The 18,514-nt window shown below is 42.7% G+C and overlaps 1 protein-coding gene across 1 annotated transcript in view; it reads left to right on the top strand.

Moving 5' to 3' along the window:
* The window catches only part of LOC139374130 (vascular endothelial growth factor C-like), a 62,168-nt gene extending 51,433 nt beyond the window's left edge, over nucleotides 1–10,735 (top strand). Inside the window, exons 5-7 of the mRNA XM_071115130.1 lie at nucleotides 175–287; nucleotides 5,636–5,960; nucleotides 9,418–10,735. Of these exons, the coding sequence (XP_070971231.1) occupies nucleotides 175–287; nucleotides 5,636–5,960; nucleotides 9,418–9,529 (550 nt within the window). The 3' untranslated portion in view covers nucleotides 9,530–10,735. The remainder of the gene's footprint in view (nucleotides 1–174; nucleotides 288–5,635; nucleotides 5,961–9,417) is intronic.
* Nucleotides 10,736–18,514: the final 7,779 nt, after the last annotated feature.

Genomic DNA, 18,514 nt, shown 5'->3' with positions numbered 1-18,514 from the left:
GTTAATGAATGTCGATGAAGTGAGGAATTTCCTCTCCAGCTACTGCCACCCAAATGGCACCCTATTCCCTATACAGTGCGCTACTTTTGACCAGGGCCCATATGGCTCTGGTCAGCAGCCTCTGTCTGTCCGTTTTCTCCTCTTCTAATGCTAATAACTGTTTTCCCCTTACAGATGTCTGGTAGCCAATAAAACCTGCCCAAAGAACCACAGCTGGAGCAACCGTTTGTGCAAATGTATGGCGGTGCAACGCGACACCCCTCCCCCGCCCCAGACACAACACTCGGGTGAGTAGGCCCTCGTACTGATGCTGATACTGCACCTGTTGCACAACTTATTAGACTGAATTACCGCTTATTAGACTGAATTACCGCTTATTAGATTGAATTACCGCTTATTAGACTGAATTAGCTATCACTTATTAGACTGAATTAACACTTATTAGACTGAATTAGCTTTCGCTTATTAGACTGAATTACATCTTATTAGACTGAATTACCACTTATTAGACTGAATTACAGCTTATTAGACTGAATTACCACTTATTAGACTGAATTACCGCTTATTAGACTGAATTAGCTTTCGCTTATTAGACTGAATTACATCTTATTAGACTGAATTACCACTTATTAGACTGAATTACCGTTTATTAGACTGAATGAGCTTTCGCTTATTATACTGAATTACCACTTATTAGACTGAATTACCGCTTATTAGACTGAATTAGCTGTCGCTTATTAGACTGAATTACCGCTTATTAGACTGAATTGCCGCTTATTAGACTGAATTGCCGCTTATTAGACTGAATTGCCGCTTATTAGACTGAATTACAGCTTATTATACTGAATTACAGCTTATTAGACTGAATTACAGTTTATTAGACTGAATTACCGCTTATTATACTGAATTACAGTTTATTAGACTGAATTACATCTTATTAGACTGAATTACCACTTATTAGACTGAATTACCCCTTATTAGACTGAATTACAGTCTATTAGACTGAATTACCACTTATTAGACTGAATTAGCTTTCGCTTATTAGACTGAATTACATCTTATTAGACTGAATTACCGCTTATTAGACTGAATTACAGCTTATTAGACTGAATTACCACTTATTAGACTGAATTACCGCTTATTAGACTGAATTAGCTTTCGCTTATTAGACTGAATTACATCTTATTAGACTGAATTACCACTTATTAGACTGAATTACCGTTTATTAGACTGAATGAGCTTTCGCTTATTATACTGAATTACCACTTATTAGACTGAATTACCGCTTATTAGACTGAATTAGCTGTCGCTTATTAGACTGAATTACCGCTTATTAGACTGAATTGCCGCTTATTAGACTGAATTGCCGCTTATTAGACTGAATTGCCGCTTATTAGACTGAATTACAGCTTATTATACTGAATTACAGTTTATTAGACTGAATTACATCTTATTAGACTGAATTACCACTTATTAGACTGAATTACCCCTTATTAGACTGAATTACAGTCTATTAGACTGAATTACCACTTATTAGACTGAATTAACACTGATTAGACTGAATTACAGTTTATTAGACTGAATTACCGCTTATTAGTCTGAATTACCACTTAATGTGGTGAATTATGTTTCTCTTTGAGTTCAATATTAGTAAGATAGGCTTATGCTGTTCTGAGGCTGTCCTAGTTGTGGTGTGGATTGAAATGTGGAGTCAAGAGAATGTGTTGAGCACGATTAATGGCATTTTGATGGCAAGACTGTGACAGAGTGAAGCAACATGCTAGAGTATAATACATTTTTAAAAACAGACACAGAGAAGGACAATGTGCTCTTGGTTTTTTACAACAGCCCTCAAAATCCTCACAGAAACACAGACCAGCACTTGAGTCTCTTCAACAGCTCACCAACAAGAGAACAACTCATTCCACTCCACGCGAGAACGTACCCGTGATCCCCATACACTATTTACAACCCGAGTCCACTTTTTTTCTAAGACAGATGTTGAAATCTTCCAGGGCATGTCTCGGTGAGTTGTCACTATGAAAACACAACATGGCAATTGTTTTTCAGCAGATGTGGCTACGCAGTAGAGAGAACTCTGAGTGAACAAACGAGAGACAGACAAATTCAGAAAGAATCCCAGAGCTCTGGATTCCATGCCTTCGTCCCAAATGCAACCCTATTCCCTTTATAGTGCACTACTTTTGACCAGGACCCATAGTGGACTATGTAGGGAATAGGGTGCCCTTTGGAACGAAGCCCATGCCTCACTCCACTCTACCCCAGCCACGCAATGTTTATGAAGCACTGAAAGCAGGAAGCCAATCACTCTGTTGTCTCATGAAAGTTAATCTCTCTTAACAGACTTGGCTTCAAAGTTGACTCACTCATGTTGAAAAGCATCTGGGTGAATTGGGGACATCGAGCCATCAACATTTGGTTTAATGGGGATCACCCCTTTTCATCAGCTGATATTGACTTCATGATCGAAGCATAGCTTTCTCATGCAGTTACCAGATTGAAGAAGGTGTTGGTCATCTGTAGGTTTATTGTCCAGTCATCCAATGACATTTACTGGCTGACAATTCATTGAATTTCTCATTGATTATCATTCAACCCCATTGCCATGTTCTACAATTTGATGGAACCCAAAGAAACATTTAGCTAGGCCTATGTCTTCCACATTACAGACTAATAATTCAACGAGAGGACTCGATAGCAATAGCCATATGAGAGCAGCAGAGCTGATTTGGGTTTCCTCATCACACTAACCAGCTTTGACAGGCCCAATCAGAAGGTAGATCTAGAAGCTTAGAGACGCGTGCTCTGCTCACAGGGACAGTGTATCCCAAATGGCCACCCTATTCCCTAGATTGTGCACTACTTTTGACCAGAGCCCTATGGGCCCTGTTGAAAATAAGCACACTAAAGGGAATATAGGGTGCCATTTGGGATGCAACCATGGAATAGAATGTCTCCACTATGCAGTCAGAGGCTCCCCAGGTCAGTATGAAACACCAATTGAAGTCTTCAGAGGAACAGACACCAAAACCCTAGAGCTGGACAGTTATAGCGCCTGTGTAATATACAGTTGGGGTCATTACTCCTCTAGGGAATTAGGACTTTGATTTAGGGAGACCGATACGTCATTGTGCCGTGGTTATGGTCCGTCTGGGTTTAACCATCATCTAGAGCTGGGTTTTGTTTTTCATTGGTTCGACTGCATCAGGGTTGCCACTAATGACTAATAGAGGGCTCTCGCTCCTATTTCTCTGCGATCACATCCTCTTGCATAAAGTGAGAGAGAGAGAGCGTGAGAGAGGGAGAGAAAGAGCGAGAGGGGGAGAGAGAGAGAGACATTAGCGCGAGAGTGAGCGAGAGAGAAAGAAAGAAAGAGACGAGAAGAGAAGAGAGAGCGAGCGTGTGTGTTCGAGGTAATTAACGTAGCATTTTTTTCTACCACGTCTCAAGGTTTGTGGGGATCTCATAAGTCACATAAGTAATGTTAGTTATGGGTGACTCCCTCTGCAGCTAGATCCTTACTCTCTCCTGTCTCTCTCTCTCTTCAGATAAGCAGAACATTGGCTTATAATGATCTCTACACAAGACAGAGGAGCTGGAGATCCGTGAGAGATCTTTCTAGCTCCATTAACTACAGTACACTACCTCCCTGACGATGACCAAAATCACAGAGACACCGTCGACACATCGTTAATTATGGTCACGTCAGCGGGCACAGTGTCAATCTTCTGTGTAAAACTGTAAAAAAAATAAAAAAAGTTGATTTGGATGCCACTGAAAATGCGGTGATTGTTTTCAGATTGCAAAGTTGTTGGACCGTTCCAAATCAAGCCAAACTTGATTTATGATTTACTGTAAATTCAACTCAATAACTGACAACTGACATTGATTCATGATAAACCAACATTATGCATATTCAAGCATACCATGAATTATGAATTGATAGTTTGTTCAAAGTGGAAATTTATTTTCTCTTTGTCTGAAGCACCACAACAGCCCCATATACAAGCAAACAGTGCATTAATGTGTTAGGGTTAGAAAACCTCGCTGTGGTAAACATCTCCATGCGTTGCCATCGCAATCTGGGTCTGTTCATCAGCAAACACATAAACACAGTAACGACAGGAATTTAGATCCTGACTGCAGCCAAATCTCTCTCTCTCTCTCTCTCTCTCTCTCTCTGTCTCTGTCTCTGTCTCTGTCTCTGTCTCTGTCTCTGTCTCTGTCTCTGTCTCTGTCCCTGTCCCTGTCCCTGTCCCTGTCCCTGTCTCTGTCTCTGTCTCTGTCTCTGTCTCTGTCTCTGTCTCTCTCTCTCTCTCTCTCTCTCTCTCTCTCTCTCTCTCTCTCTCTCTCTCTCTCTCTCTCTCTCTCTCTCTCTCTCTCTCTCTCTCTCTCGCTCACTCACTCACTCACTCACTCACTCACTCACTCACTCACTCACTCACTCACTCACTCACTCACTCACTCACTCACTCACTCACTCACTCACTCACTCACTCACACTCTCTCTCTCTCTCTCTCTCTCTCTCTCTCTCTCTCTCTCTCTCTCTCTCTCTCTCTCTCTCTCTCTCTTCGCCCTCTTGTCTCTCTTTGCTCCACATTCCATCCTGTTAGGGCAGGAATCTATTCAATCTATCTCAAATAGTTTGCTGCTGTGATGTCAAACAACAACTCTAGCTAACTTTTGAGTCTGCAGGATATTGGTATATTCTTCTTATGTACAGATGTAGGATCTTAATTTGATCAGTTTCTCACAGCAGGAAAATAATCCTGCAGCAATCGCAAATATAGAGGTTGCTACATTTTTCAGCTCTGTCCACCAGAGCTGTTGCCAGAGAATTTAATGTTAATCTCTCTACCATTATCCACCTCCAATGTCGTTTTAGAGAATTTGGCAGTACGTTCAACCGGGCCTCACAACCGCAGACCACGTGTATGGTGTCGTGTGGGCGAGCGGTTTGCTCAACAGAGTGTCCCATGGTGGCAGTGGGGTTATGGTATGGACAGGCATAAGCTACGGACGATGAACGCAATTTGAATGCACAGAGATGCCGTGATGAGATCCTGTCATGCCATTCATCCACCGCCATCACCTCGTGTTTCAGCATGATCTGTACACAATTCCTGGAAGCTGAAAGTGTCCCAGTTCTTCCATGGCCTGCCTACTCACCAGACATGTCACCCATTGAGCATGTTTGGGGTGCTGTGGATTGACGTGTACGAGAGCGCGTTCCAGTTCCCGCCAATATCCAGCAACTTCTCACAGCCATTGAAGAGGAGTGGGACAACATTCCACAGGCCACAATCAACAGACTGATCAACTCTATGTGAAGGAGATGTGTCGCGCTGCATGAGGCAAATGGTGGTCACACCAGTTACTGACTGGTTTTCTGATCCACGCCCCTACCCTTTTTTTTTTACGTCTGTGACCAACAGATGCATATCTGTATCCCCAGTCATGTGAAATCCATAGATTAGGACCTAATGAATTTATTTCAATTGACTAATTTCCTATGGACAGTAACTCAGTAAAATCTTTGAAATGGTTGCATGTTGCGTTTATATTTTTGTTCAGTATAATTCCAATCTAATCTCCTCCCCTGTATCTCTCTAGACTCGTTTGAAGCGGATGTCTGCGGGTCAGATAAGGAGTTGGACGAGGAGACGTGCCAGTGTGTTTGCAGGCGACAGCTCCGGGCCTCGGGCGCATGCGGACCCCACCGCTACCTGGATAAGAACACGTGCCAGTGTGTGTGTAAGACGCTCCCCTCGTCCTGTGGGCCGCACCAGCTTTTCAATGAAGACACGTGCCAGTGCTCCTGCGCCAGGACGTGCCCCAGGCACCAGCCGCTCAACCGCACCAAGTGTGCCTGCGAGTGCAACGAGTCACCCAACAGGTGCTTCCTGAAAGGCAAAAGGTTCCACCAGGCCACCTGCAGGTAAATACAGCTTGATGATGATGATGATGATGAAGGATTGTTGAAAAGGAGGAGGAGGACAACATGGAGAAAGGGAAAGAGTGGAGGATAGGGATAAGTCTGATGATGACATTCCAAATTGCTAGCGTGACAACCTTTTCAGATCTTTTCAAACGCATATTTCCATCGCAGACCGTATACATTAGCGTAGTCATTGGTAATTCAGGCAGCCAGTCAAGACGAAGGACTGAAGGGGGGGGATGAGAACCTCTCTCCATTGATCAATGTGGAAAGAAGAGACTAAGTGACTTAGAGGAGAGTGTGGTTTGGAGCGTTCCTGACTTATTAACGGCATTCCAGTTCCAGTTGATCCCAGTACTCTGCTGGAGACGAGACCAGGACATAGGGCTCTTGGTCAAAGTAGTGCACTAAATAGGGAATAGGGTGCCATTTGGGACACAGCCTAGGTATAAGTCCTGTTAGATCCACGCCGCTAAGCCCCAAGGCTGTACCACAGCTGTGTTTGCCAAACCCTAAAATGACATGGCCTGTGTAAGACTAACCCTCTCCAGCTGGTGTCTATCAGAGCCATGCTAAATGTACTTGATTCAGGACATCCAGCGTCCAGATTCTGGGTAACGGAGAGAATGTATACGGCCGCACATCCAGAGCTGTGGCGTGTTCTATCATTGAGAACGCCAACAAAGCTAGAATGACGGGCTCAAATAGAAAGTGAAGAGTTATTATGTCAGCGAACCAATGGAATATATGAATTATATTAACTGATGAGTACAATTGAGGACTCAAAAACATGTGTATTGGCACACAGAGAAACTCATATGACCTGCTGTACCATATACCCTACATGGCCAAATGTATGTGGACACCCCTTCAAATTTCTGGGTTCAGCTATTTCAGCCACACCTGTTGCTAACAGGTGTATAAAAATGAGCACACAGCCATGCAATCTCCAAAGACAAACATTGGCAGTGGAATGGGCCGTACTTAAGAGCTCAGTGACTTTCAACGTGGCACCGTCAAAGGATGCCACCTTTCCTACAAGTCAGTTCCTCAAATTTCTGCCCTGGTCAACAGTAAGTGCTGTTATTGTGAAGTGGAAACATCTAGAAGAAAAGTGGTAGGCCACATAAGCTCACAGAACAGGACCGCCAATTGGTAAAGCGCGTACCGAGTAAAAATCGTCTGTCCCTGGTTGCAACCCTCACTACCGAGTTCCAAACTGCCTCTAGAAGCAATGTCAGAACAACTGTTCATCAGGAGCTTCATGAAATGTGCTTCCATGGCCGAGCAGCCACACACAAGCCTAAGATCACCATGTGCAATGACAAGCGTCGGCTGGAGTTGTTAAACTCGCTGCCATTGGACTCTGGAGGAGTGGAAAAGCGTTCTCTGGAGTGATGAATCACATTTAACCATCTGGCAGTCCGACGGATAAATCTGGGTTTGGCGGATGCCAGGAAATGCAACCTGCACGAATTGATAGTGCCAGCTGTAAAGTTTGGTGGAGGTCTGGGGCTGTTTTTCATGGTTTGCCCTTTAGTTCCAGTGAAGGGAAATCTTAACGCTTCAACATACAATGACTTTCTAGATGATTCTGTGCTTCCAACTTCGTGGCAACAGTTTGGGGAAGGCACTTTCCTGTTTCAGCATGACAATGCCCCCGTGCAGATAGCGAGGTCCGTACAGAAATGGTTTGTCGAGATCGGTGTGGAATAACTTGACTGGCCTGCACATAGCCCTAACCTCAACCCCATCGAAGACCTTTTGGATTAATTGGAAAGCCGACTGCAAACCAGGCCCAACATCAGTACCCGACCTCACTAGTGCTCTTGTGGCTGAACGGAAGCAAGTCCACGCAGCAATGTTCCAACATCAAGTTGAAAGCCTTACCAGAAGAGTGAAGGCTGTTATATCAGCAAAGGGGGGACCAACTCCATATTAATGCCCATGACTTTGGAATGACATGTTCGGGCAAGTGTCCACATACTTTTGGCCATTTAGTGTATACATGTCTGTGACATGACATTGCATGACTGGTAGGCCATACATGTTCACTTTCCAGATGCCCTCACACACAAATTAGACATAAATCATTTTCATTTCAAAGCTGACAGCTCCTTTATTTTTTAGAAGTCTGCATGGAGAGAAGTCCTGTGAATACAAATCCGCCCAGAGTTGTAAATGAACTTGCAAGTCTTGCACATTACACTGCGATAAAAACACTGACATAAGGGCTGCCCATTTACCAGTGATCTCACTCTTCGGGTGATGTTGCCAGTTCTGCTCCTGTGGTCTTAAACCAGTGCCAGGGTGATAAACTATACCCAGTTAGTCAATATGAGCCCTCTTTAAGGGCTTGGTGTTCATTGGTCATAGTACAACATATTTCACTTGCAAATAAAAGGTTTCACTGCCTTACTGCTGTCAGTTAACTGCTAGTCCCCCCTGCCTGAAGGAACAACCCACAACCCACTACGGTGACCCCTTGTAGCCCCACGTTAATATGATTTATGACTATCCATCTACAGTAAGAATCCAATGTCGGGAACACGGCCGATAGAATAGAATCAGCTTTCGTTTCTTCCTGTTTTTATTTGATACCAAACTTACTAGAAAAGGCTAATTTCCTGAAGAAGCCTGAGGGACTTCCTTATATCGATGCCATAAAATTGACATATACTGAGTAAGAGGTTGTACCTCGTAGGACAAATATTAAAAGAAAGAGTATACCAGAATGGACTACTAAACCTGTGGTTATGTATATGGTTAAAACTCCTGCACGTTAAATGATTTAAAGAGAAATTTACAAAAAATGCTACTTCATATTCATCACCTTCTGCCCAACCCAACATCAATATATGTGAAAATGGCACGTTTCTGTGTTTTGTAGTAAAAAATACAGAGGATTTTAACCAACTATGAGCATTGCCTACTATTTGCCTACTATTTGTCTACTAATGTCACAACTTCCACCGAAGTCGGTTCCTCTCCTTGTTCGGGTGGCGTTCGGCGGTACCGGTCTTCTAGCCATCGTCGATCCACTTTTCATTTTCCATTTGTTTTGTCTTGTTTTCCTACACACCTGGTTCTCATTTCCCTCATTAAGTGTTGTGTATTTAACCCTCTGTTCCCCCCATGTCTTTGTTTGGAATTGTTTGTTGTAAGTGCTTGTGCACATGGTTACTGGTGCGCGTCGGGTTTTGTACCCATGTTGGTTATTTCTTTATGCCGTTGGTTTTGAAACTAAACCCCTCCGGCTATTGCCTAGTTCTGCTCTCCTGCGTCTGACTTTACTGCCACCAGTTACGCACCCCTTACAACTAATTAGTTGATGATGTCATAGAAACGCGCCATTTTCCCATATGTTGATGTTGGGGTGGTGCTGGAGATGATGAATATCAAGTTAAACATTTTTGAAATGTACCTTTAACATGAATGGTCTTTTGTCTTCCCCTAGCTGCCACAGACCACCTTGTGACGTGCGGAGGAGTCGACGCTGTGCATCAGGTTTTTACTTCAGTGAAGAGGTCTGCCGGTGCGTACCAACATACTGGAGAGGACAGGATTAACTTTGAGTTCACATTATGCAGCTGACCTTCTACCCGGTTATAATGATTAGAATCTATTATGCTAGCCGCAATCGTGTGGAGAAGTACCTAGCCTGGACCTAGGTCGGGAAATGATTGAAAGGACACATAGTTTGTGGGCTACTTTGGAATTATAAAGTGACACTTGGGAAATATTATGGACATATTGATATGAACCCCAAATATCATGAGAGGATCTAATGAAAAGACTGAAGGATGGGGAGAAATTGAAGGCGAAGCCTTATTTTTGTTATTTTGTATTTGTTTGTTATTCGTATGTCAGATATTGATGATATAATTTATTGCCACTAAATGTTTGCAACATCTTTGTTTATTGCCATTTCAATCTTTCCAAGAAAATACACTGTGATCGATATGTTTGCATCATGTGATGCCTCTTTAAAATAAAAGTTGAATATTGTTAACGTATTTCTAATCTAGTTTATCATATTGAATTGTAGTTACTGATTGTAAATAACTAATGTACACACTTATCTTACAATTATGATCTTAAGGCAGGCTATATTTACACAACAAAAATGTCATTTAAATTTCCATATGAATTAACACAAAATAGTATGTCATTTCTGAACTGCCATCCACAGCATACACATTTATGTTAGATACTTGAAAATATACTATATATCACTTTTATCTTTGGTCAAACCACCTCACCAGCCATACTAACATTGGACTCTCAGTTCTAGGATCAGGGCCATAAGTTTTTCCAGGTTTGAACCATTTTATGACATGATGAGGATATCCTATGAATCTAAATCACCAGTAGTAAACCTCCAATTAAGGGATACGGTGAACTAATACATGAATCCTGCCTTGTCAATGAATGAATACTACTACTATAGAAAACCCTAATCAGCCAAATGGACAAATGGACAATCTACAGTACAGCAGTATGAAGACCAGTATGAGAATGCTCCCAATCCTCTGACCAAAACTCATTGGACAAGTGAATGGATGTTTCAAAGTCTACCATGAAAGAGACAACGGTCTAAGGACAATTGGTTACTAAGATGTTTCTAAGGTGCTCACTCCGTATGGGTTTAAACAAGAGCAGGTCGAGTTCTTGTTCTAGTGTTGAAGTATATCATGGTCATTTTCTACGTCAACTGTATTTGTATTGTTCCTATGTTTTTCTACTGGAAAATAAATCACCAATTTCGCAAGACGCACAGCTATTCTGAGTTCAGTGTTTGGACTGATGTAACTGACTGTTGACAGATTATGTGGAAGCAAATAGTTCCTTTTAACTTGCCCTGTCTTTTGTCTTGTGTGCAGAGAAACTAGAAATGGACGCAGAAAAGCGTCTGGGTGGAAGGGCAATGAAAGAATGCAAGATAGATGGACTGTGGGTTTTGGCTTATTTCAACTGGAGAGTTGGAACGCTTTAATCTTGACATGGATATGCAAGCTAGCCACCGGGTTGGTATGTGAAAGACCACAAGATGGCACTTAATAAATGTGCATTTATGAGCTTTGGAACTGGCCTGGGTCCACTTGATATTCACACACACTTTTCGTCTGAGCACTGTAAATATAGTAAATCATTTGATGCTCTTGTCCCACGCCAATGCATCAGTGTGTGTGTGTGTGTGTGTGTGTGTGTGTGTGTGTGTGTGTGTGTGTGTGTGTGTGTGTGTGTGTGTGTGTGTGTGTGTGTGTGTGTGTCTGCCATATTCCTGGACAGGACATTCCCGTTTTGGGCCTGCCTCTAATACTAGAGAGACCGCTCATTACGGTATAAAGTATTTCAAAGTGCATAGCCCCCCAATAATGTTGGAAATTCATAGTTCCATTGAGAGGGGAGGGGTGAGAGGTATAAAGGGGGTTATTGCTGGTCTCCCCAGTTAAACAGAGCTCCACCTCTTTCTTATTTACACACCAGGTGGGCCTGGTCCTCCTGAACCCACAACCGTCACCCCTTAACCATTGCTCACTTCACCAGTGAAATGCATCTGAGGCACATTACCTCCAGTACCTCCACCTATTCACTCTCTGTTACACTTCATCCAGACTCTTTATCTTCCACCCAGACTCTTTATCTTCCATCCAGACACTTTATCTTCCATCCAGACTCTTTATCTTCCACCCAGACTCTTTATCTTCCACCCAGACTCTTTATCGTCCACCCATACCCTTTATCTTCCATCCAGACACGTTATCTTCCATCCAGACACGTTATCTTCCATCCAGACTCTTTATCTTCCACCCAGACTCTATCTTCCACCCATACTCTTTATCTTCCACCCAGACTCTTTATCTTCCACCCAGACTCTTTATCTTCCATCCAGACTCTTTATCTTCCACCCAGACTCTTTATCTTCCATCCAGACACGTTATCTTCCATCCAGACCCTTTATCTTCCATCCAGACCCTTTATCTTCCACCCAGACTCTTTATTTTCCACCCAGACTCTTTATCTTCCAGCCAGACTCTTAATCTTCCAGCCAGACTCTTTATCTTCCATCCATACTCTATCTTCCACCCAGACTCTTTATCTTTATCCAGACCCTTTATCTTTATCCAGACCCTTTATTTTCCACGCAGACCCTTTATCTTCCACCCAGACCCTTTATCTTTATCCAGACCCTTTATCTTCCACCCATACCCTTTATCTTTATCCAGACTCTTTATCTTCCACCCAGACTCTTTATCTTCCACCCAGACCCTTTATCTTCCACCCAGACCCTTTATCTTCCACCCAGACCCTTTATCTTCCACCCAGACCCTTTATCTTCCACCCAGACTCTTTATCTTCCACCCAGACTCTTTATCTTCCACACAGACTCTTTATCTTCCACCCAGACTCTTTATCTTCCACCCAGACTCTTTATCTTTATCCAGACTCTTTATCTTAATCCAGACTCTTTATCTTCCACCCAGACCCTTTATCTTCCACCCAGACTCTTTATCTTCCACCCAGACTCTTTATCTTCCACCCAGACTCTTTATCTTTATCCAGACTCTTTATCTTAATCCAGACTCTTTATCTTCCACCCAGACTCTTTATCTTCCACCCATACTCTTTATCCAGACTCTTTATCTTTATCCAGACTCATTATCTTCCACCCAGACTCTTTAACTTCCACCCAAACTCTTTATCTTTATCCAGACTCTTTATCTTAATCCAGACTCTTTATCTTCCAGCCCTCTTTAGACTCTTTATCTTCCACCCAGACTCTTTATCTTCCACCCAGACTCTTTATCTTTATCCATACTCTTTATCTTAATCCAGACTCTTTATCTTCCACCCAGACCCTTTATCTTCCACCCAGACTCTTTATCTTCCACCCATCCACTCTTTATCTCAGACTCTTTATCTTTATCCAGACTCATTATCTTCCACCCAGACTCTTTAACTTCCACCCAAACTCTTTATCTTTATCCAGACTCTTTATCTTAATCTAGACTCTTTATCTTAATCCAGACTCTTTATCTTCCAGCCACTCTTTATCTTCCACCCAGACTCTTTATCTTCCACCCAGACTCTTTATCTTCCACCCAGACCCTTTATCTTCCAACCAGACCCTTTATCTTCCAACCAGACCCTTTATCTTCCAGACTCTTTAACTTCCACCCAAACTCTTTATCTTTATCCAGACTCTTTATCTTAATCCAGACTCTTTATCTTAATCCAGACTATTTATCTTAATCCAGACTCTTTATCTTAACCCAGACTCGATCAAGACTCGTTATCTCAATCCAGACGCTGGTTGAGAGAATTCCAAGAGTGTGCAAAGCTGTGATCAAGGCAAAGGGTAGCTACTTTGAAGAATCTAAAATTTAAAATATATTTTGATTTGTTTTTTTTGTTTAATACATGAATCCATATGTGTTATTTCATAGGTTTGATGTCTTCACTATTATTCTACAATGTAGAAAATGGTCAAAATAAAGAAGAACCATGGAATGAGGTGTGTCCTAACTTTTGACTGCTACTGTCTGTTCAAAGTATATCTGTATGCTCAAAGTAAGTTCCTTCCTTTCCAGAAACAGGGCTTTCCAATGACATGGTAGAACACACTCTGTCTCTGAATTCCGTCCAAATGGTTTTCCCATTGGTTCACCTCAGGAGTCGGACAGAACATGGGAGACTGTGGACCGTGAAACAGACAGAAAACCAGAAACAGCCATCGCATCAACAGAGGAAAGAAAGAAAGCTGACAGAGAAAAAACATTGTCTCACTGATTTAACCCTTCTTTGACTTTTGCGGTCAACGATTAAAGTTTACGTTCCACTGTAATAATGTGGGTCGCCACGGGAACGGGATCAGGCCTTTGTTTGGTATTGGTGTGATCCGCCGAGCGGGAAACAAAAACACTTTGCAGGATGGAACAGACAACAGTCTAAACAAACCAGTGTCTTGTTTCGTCGGTTTGTTCTACAGTTCCAGACATTGAACACGATTTGTTTAGGTAGAAAAATGACTAAAACTGTGGTAAAAAATTATAAAATTGTATTATAAAAAAAAAATAAAACATGTATATTCAAAAATGTGATTACATTCAGAATAAAAAAATATTGGGGTAGTCTTAAAAAACTAACAGCATTTATAGATGCATGTGATATGTGACACCGTCTACATCGAGGTCTCTCTTGGGTGGTCTGTGTGAAAGTGCAGTGCTCATGGCCTAAAATCATTATGAAACCGTTCCAGTCTCATTGTCTGGCTGTGCAGTAGTTATAACACACCTGAGTGACCTGGCTACATCTGGGCTGAGTTATGTGTTCTGTGTCTGTCTGCTGTTAGTCCCAGGGCCAGGACTCCTGTGGTGAACAAGGCCTGTGTTAGTCATGTTATTTATTGTTGCTCTATTTAGCCACTCTCACTAATCCAGTGTAATGTATGGTGAATGGCTGTCAGGTGTGGTGCACTGTGGTGTATACCACTATATATAAACGGTGTGGTTCCAGTCCTGAATGCTGATTGGTTGACAGCCGTAGTATATCACACCGTACACCACAGGTATGACAAAACATGCATTTTTTTTTACTGCTGTAATTATGTTGGTAACCAGTTTAAAATAGCAATAAGACACCTCGGGGTTCGTGATATATGGCCAATATACCGTGGCTAAGGGCTGTTCTTTTGCACGACGCAACACAGAGGGCCTGGACACAGCCCTTAGCTGTGGTATATTGACCATATACCACAAACCCTTGAGGTGCATTATTGCTATTATAAACTGGTTACCAACGTAATTAGAGCAGTAAAAATAAGTGTTTTGTCATACCCGTGGTATATGGGTCTGATATACCACGGCTGTCAGCTAATCAGCATTCAGGGCTCGAACCACCCAGTTTTTAATACTATATACTGTTTAACATGTCTTTCAGGTGTGGTGTAATATTACATACATCATGTCTGTCAAGTTGCCAGTATGTTATATAGCAATAGAACGTTGTAAAAGGTTGTAACTAGAGGGGCTACTGGAATAATGGTTCCAAAGGAACTGCTGAGCTTTAGCCAAGGTCTGTTAAGGTCTGGTCTACCTTATGGGTCTTCCACCTTGTACTTCTTCTGTTCCCCTAAACTTCTATCAATCACCGGCAGATCTTCCACCTGGCTAATGTTTCAGGCTGTAATGTCAGCCCGCCAATAGTTTCAGGCTGTAATGTTAGCCCGCCAATAGTTTCAGGCTGTAATGTCAGCCCGCCAATAGTTTCAGGCTGTAATGTTAGCCCGCCAATAGTTTCAGGCTGTAATGTTAAGCCCGCCAATAGTTTCAGGCTACATTGTTAAGCCAGCAAATAGTTCAACCAAAAAGTATTTAGGTCGCAAGGGTATGTGTTCCTCAAAATTCATTTTAATTCAACAATCAACTAGAAATGATCCTAAAAATGATTATTCATCTTTGTAACGCACTGATAACTAACCTCTGGTGCATTACTGAGGCCAAATGGAACACTGTCAAAGCTGTACGGCCCGTAGCCAGTAACATACTGTACGAGAGTTGATGTCCACACATATATCCATTTACTTCTTAAGTAACATTCTCAGATTACCGTAAAACAAACTGGATTATGGTTATGGAGTTATTATGGCGTCTAAGGGGTCTGTTGTCTTTACTGTTTGCCTTTAAAACAGCTGTTGAGTTGATTAGGGAACACACCTCCGGCTCAGCTCACCAGAGAGGTCTGGTTAACTCTGTGGTCTATCCTTATATTTTATTTTTCTAGAGGATTATCCTGTCTACAACACATGCACACGCACACACACACATACACACGCACACACACACGCCAATGCATACTTACACACACACACACACACACACACACACACACGCACACGCACACACGCGCACACATGCGCACACACACGCACAGATACACGCACAGATACACACACAGATACACACACACACACACACACACACACGCACACACACACGCCAATGCATACTTACACACACACACACACACACACACACACACACACACACACACACACGCGCGCACACGTGCGCACACACACGCACAGATACACGCACAGATACACACACAGATACACACACACACACACACAGATACACACACACACACACAGATACATGCCTCAGCCTCCAGTATTTATGCTGCAGTAGTTTATGTGTCGGGGGGCTAGGGTCAGTTTGTTATATATGGAGTTCTTCTCCTGTCCTATTCGGTGTCCTGTGTGAATTTAAGTGTCCTCTCTCTAATTCTCTCTTTCTCTCTTTCTTTCTCTCTCTCGGAGGACCTGAGCCCTAGGACCATGCCTCAGGACTACCTGACATGATGACTCCTTGCTGTCCCCAGTCCACCTGGCCATGCTGCTGCTCCAGTTTCAACTGTTCTGCCTTATTATTATTTGACCATGCTGGTCATTTATGAACATTTGAAAATCTTGGCCATGTTCTGTTATAATCTCCACCCGGCACAGCCAGAAGAGGACTGGCCACCCCACATAGCCTGGTTCCTCTCTAGGTTTCTTCCTAGGTTTTGGCCTTTCTATGGAGTTTTTCCTAGCCACCGTGCTTCTACACCTGCATTGATTGTCGTTTGGGGTTTTAGGCTGGGTTTCAGTACAGCACTTTGAGATATCAGCTGATGTACGAAGGGCTTTATAAATACATTTGATTTGATTTGATACATACACACACACACACACACACACAAAGCAAAGCAAAGGCATACACAAACACACACACACACATTAGCCACATTGACTGCATTCCAGTTACAACAACAATCCTGCCATTTGGTATCGTCCACTACAATGCGCTGATGTGAACGTGTATCCCAGTAACATATACTTGGAATCAGATAAAGACTGAGTGACAGGTATGGGAAACAGACTCTGTGTCTTTCTGTCTTCTCAGAACCTATAAATCATGTCAGTGTTTGGATGTTATGTGACGTGTTGGAAAATACCATTGTTCTCTATGTGTGCATACCAAACGGCACCCTATTTCCCATATAGTGCACTACTTTTGACCAGGGCGCGTAGAGCTTTAGTGCATTACCTAGGGAATAGAATTCCCTTTGGGACGCATCCTCTGTCTCTCTGTAGGTTTATGGATCTGGCCGGGCTGTGTAGTTCTGCTATAGTTGTATGGTTCACGTTCTTCCTTTAGAAAATGAGTGACATAAACGAGTCATAAGGTTGCTGTAATATTGATCTCTCTCAAGCTGATAGCTGTCGGAATTTGGATCAAAATGGGACTTTTGTGTTATTATTGTATGAAACGGTACATTTCATGTGGAACTAGGCCTACCACAATTAGTCAGCAATATCCACAGGGGTCTTATAGAAAGAGTTTGGAATTCAAATGAATCGTACGTTATGAGGAACAATGCCCGGCCCTCACTTCTCCTCTTTCTGTCTCTGTTGAATAGTCCTGGGCCTGTATTCTAATAGCGTAGGAGTGCTGATTCAGGATGAGGTCCCCCCCTTCCATATAATCTTATTTATTATGCTCTAAAAGGCTAAACTGATCCTAGATCAGGCCAAATTTCCTCCACTCTCCAGCGGTCTGACTACTCCTGCCTCTGGACCTCACCCTCTTCCTGCCTTAGTACTCTGACCACCGTCCTTTTCTTCTACACCCACGCAACAATCAACAAGAGAAATGTACCAGTCTGTAATAGCCACAATCGCCTACCAAGAGGTTCCCAGGCGAAAGAAAGCTATGACCGCATGACATTCTACTGTAGAACTAAAACCACCATCATTCTTTCTCACACACACCTCATAACAAAAACAATATATTTCCCCATCCCCTGCCTTTTTACAATCCCACATATCTGACAGAGTCATAAAATAACTTGGATTGAAATCAATTGAAAGAAAGATATATGTTGAACGCTAACGGGTAAAAGTCAAATCAAATGAAGAGAGAACCTTGTGGGAGAGTTCCAACGCCCTGAGAGTCACCTTGAGCCCTATCAGAGGGTGTGTGTGTGTGTGTGTGTGTGTGTGTGTGTGTGTGTGTGTGTGTGTGTGTGTGTGTGTGTGTGTGTGTGTGTGTGTGTGTCTGTGTGTGTGTGCGTGCGTGCGTGTTGAGGCCAGCCAGGGTGAACATAAGGTTTTTCTAATGGTTGGTGTTTGTTTAGGCTGTGGGAAAGGGAAACCATTAAGTAGTAATGAAAAATTGATCTAAAGGCAAGAAAGGGAGGATGTGGAAATTGCCAAGTGGGAGACTGGGTGTGTTTTTCTCTCTGCAATGAAAACATTCATGCCTCCACCTGTAAAGAAAAGTCAATAATTGCAATACACTCCCTCCCACCAGCACACATTCTCTGATTACTGGACCTCAGAAAGCCTACTGCTCGGGGTCCATTCCTACACCATGTGCCTGGTGAATTTGTATGTGGTATGTGTCGTATGCAGAATTCTCAGTGAGCTTGACGTATTCCTTATCTTCACGTCGACGCGGCTTGGTTGTTAAAACCTCAAAGAGGCACAGTTTCCTTTGGTAACTCGG

Source organism: Oncorhynchus clarkii, chromosome 19 (assembly GCF_045791955.1).
Source record: "Oncorhynchus clarkii lewisi isolate Uvic-CL-2024 chromosome 19, UVic_Ocla_1.0, whole genome shotgun sequence".
NCBI lineage: Eukaryota > Metazoa > Chordata > Actinopteri > Salmoniformes > Salmonidae > Oncorhynchus > Oncorhynchus clarkii.
This window is presented reverse-complemented; position numbering and strand designations above follow the sequence as displayed.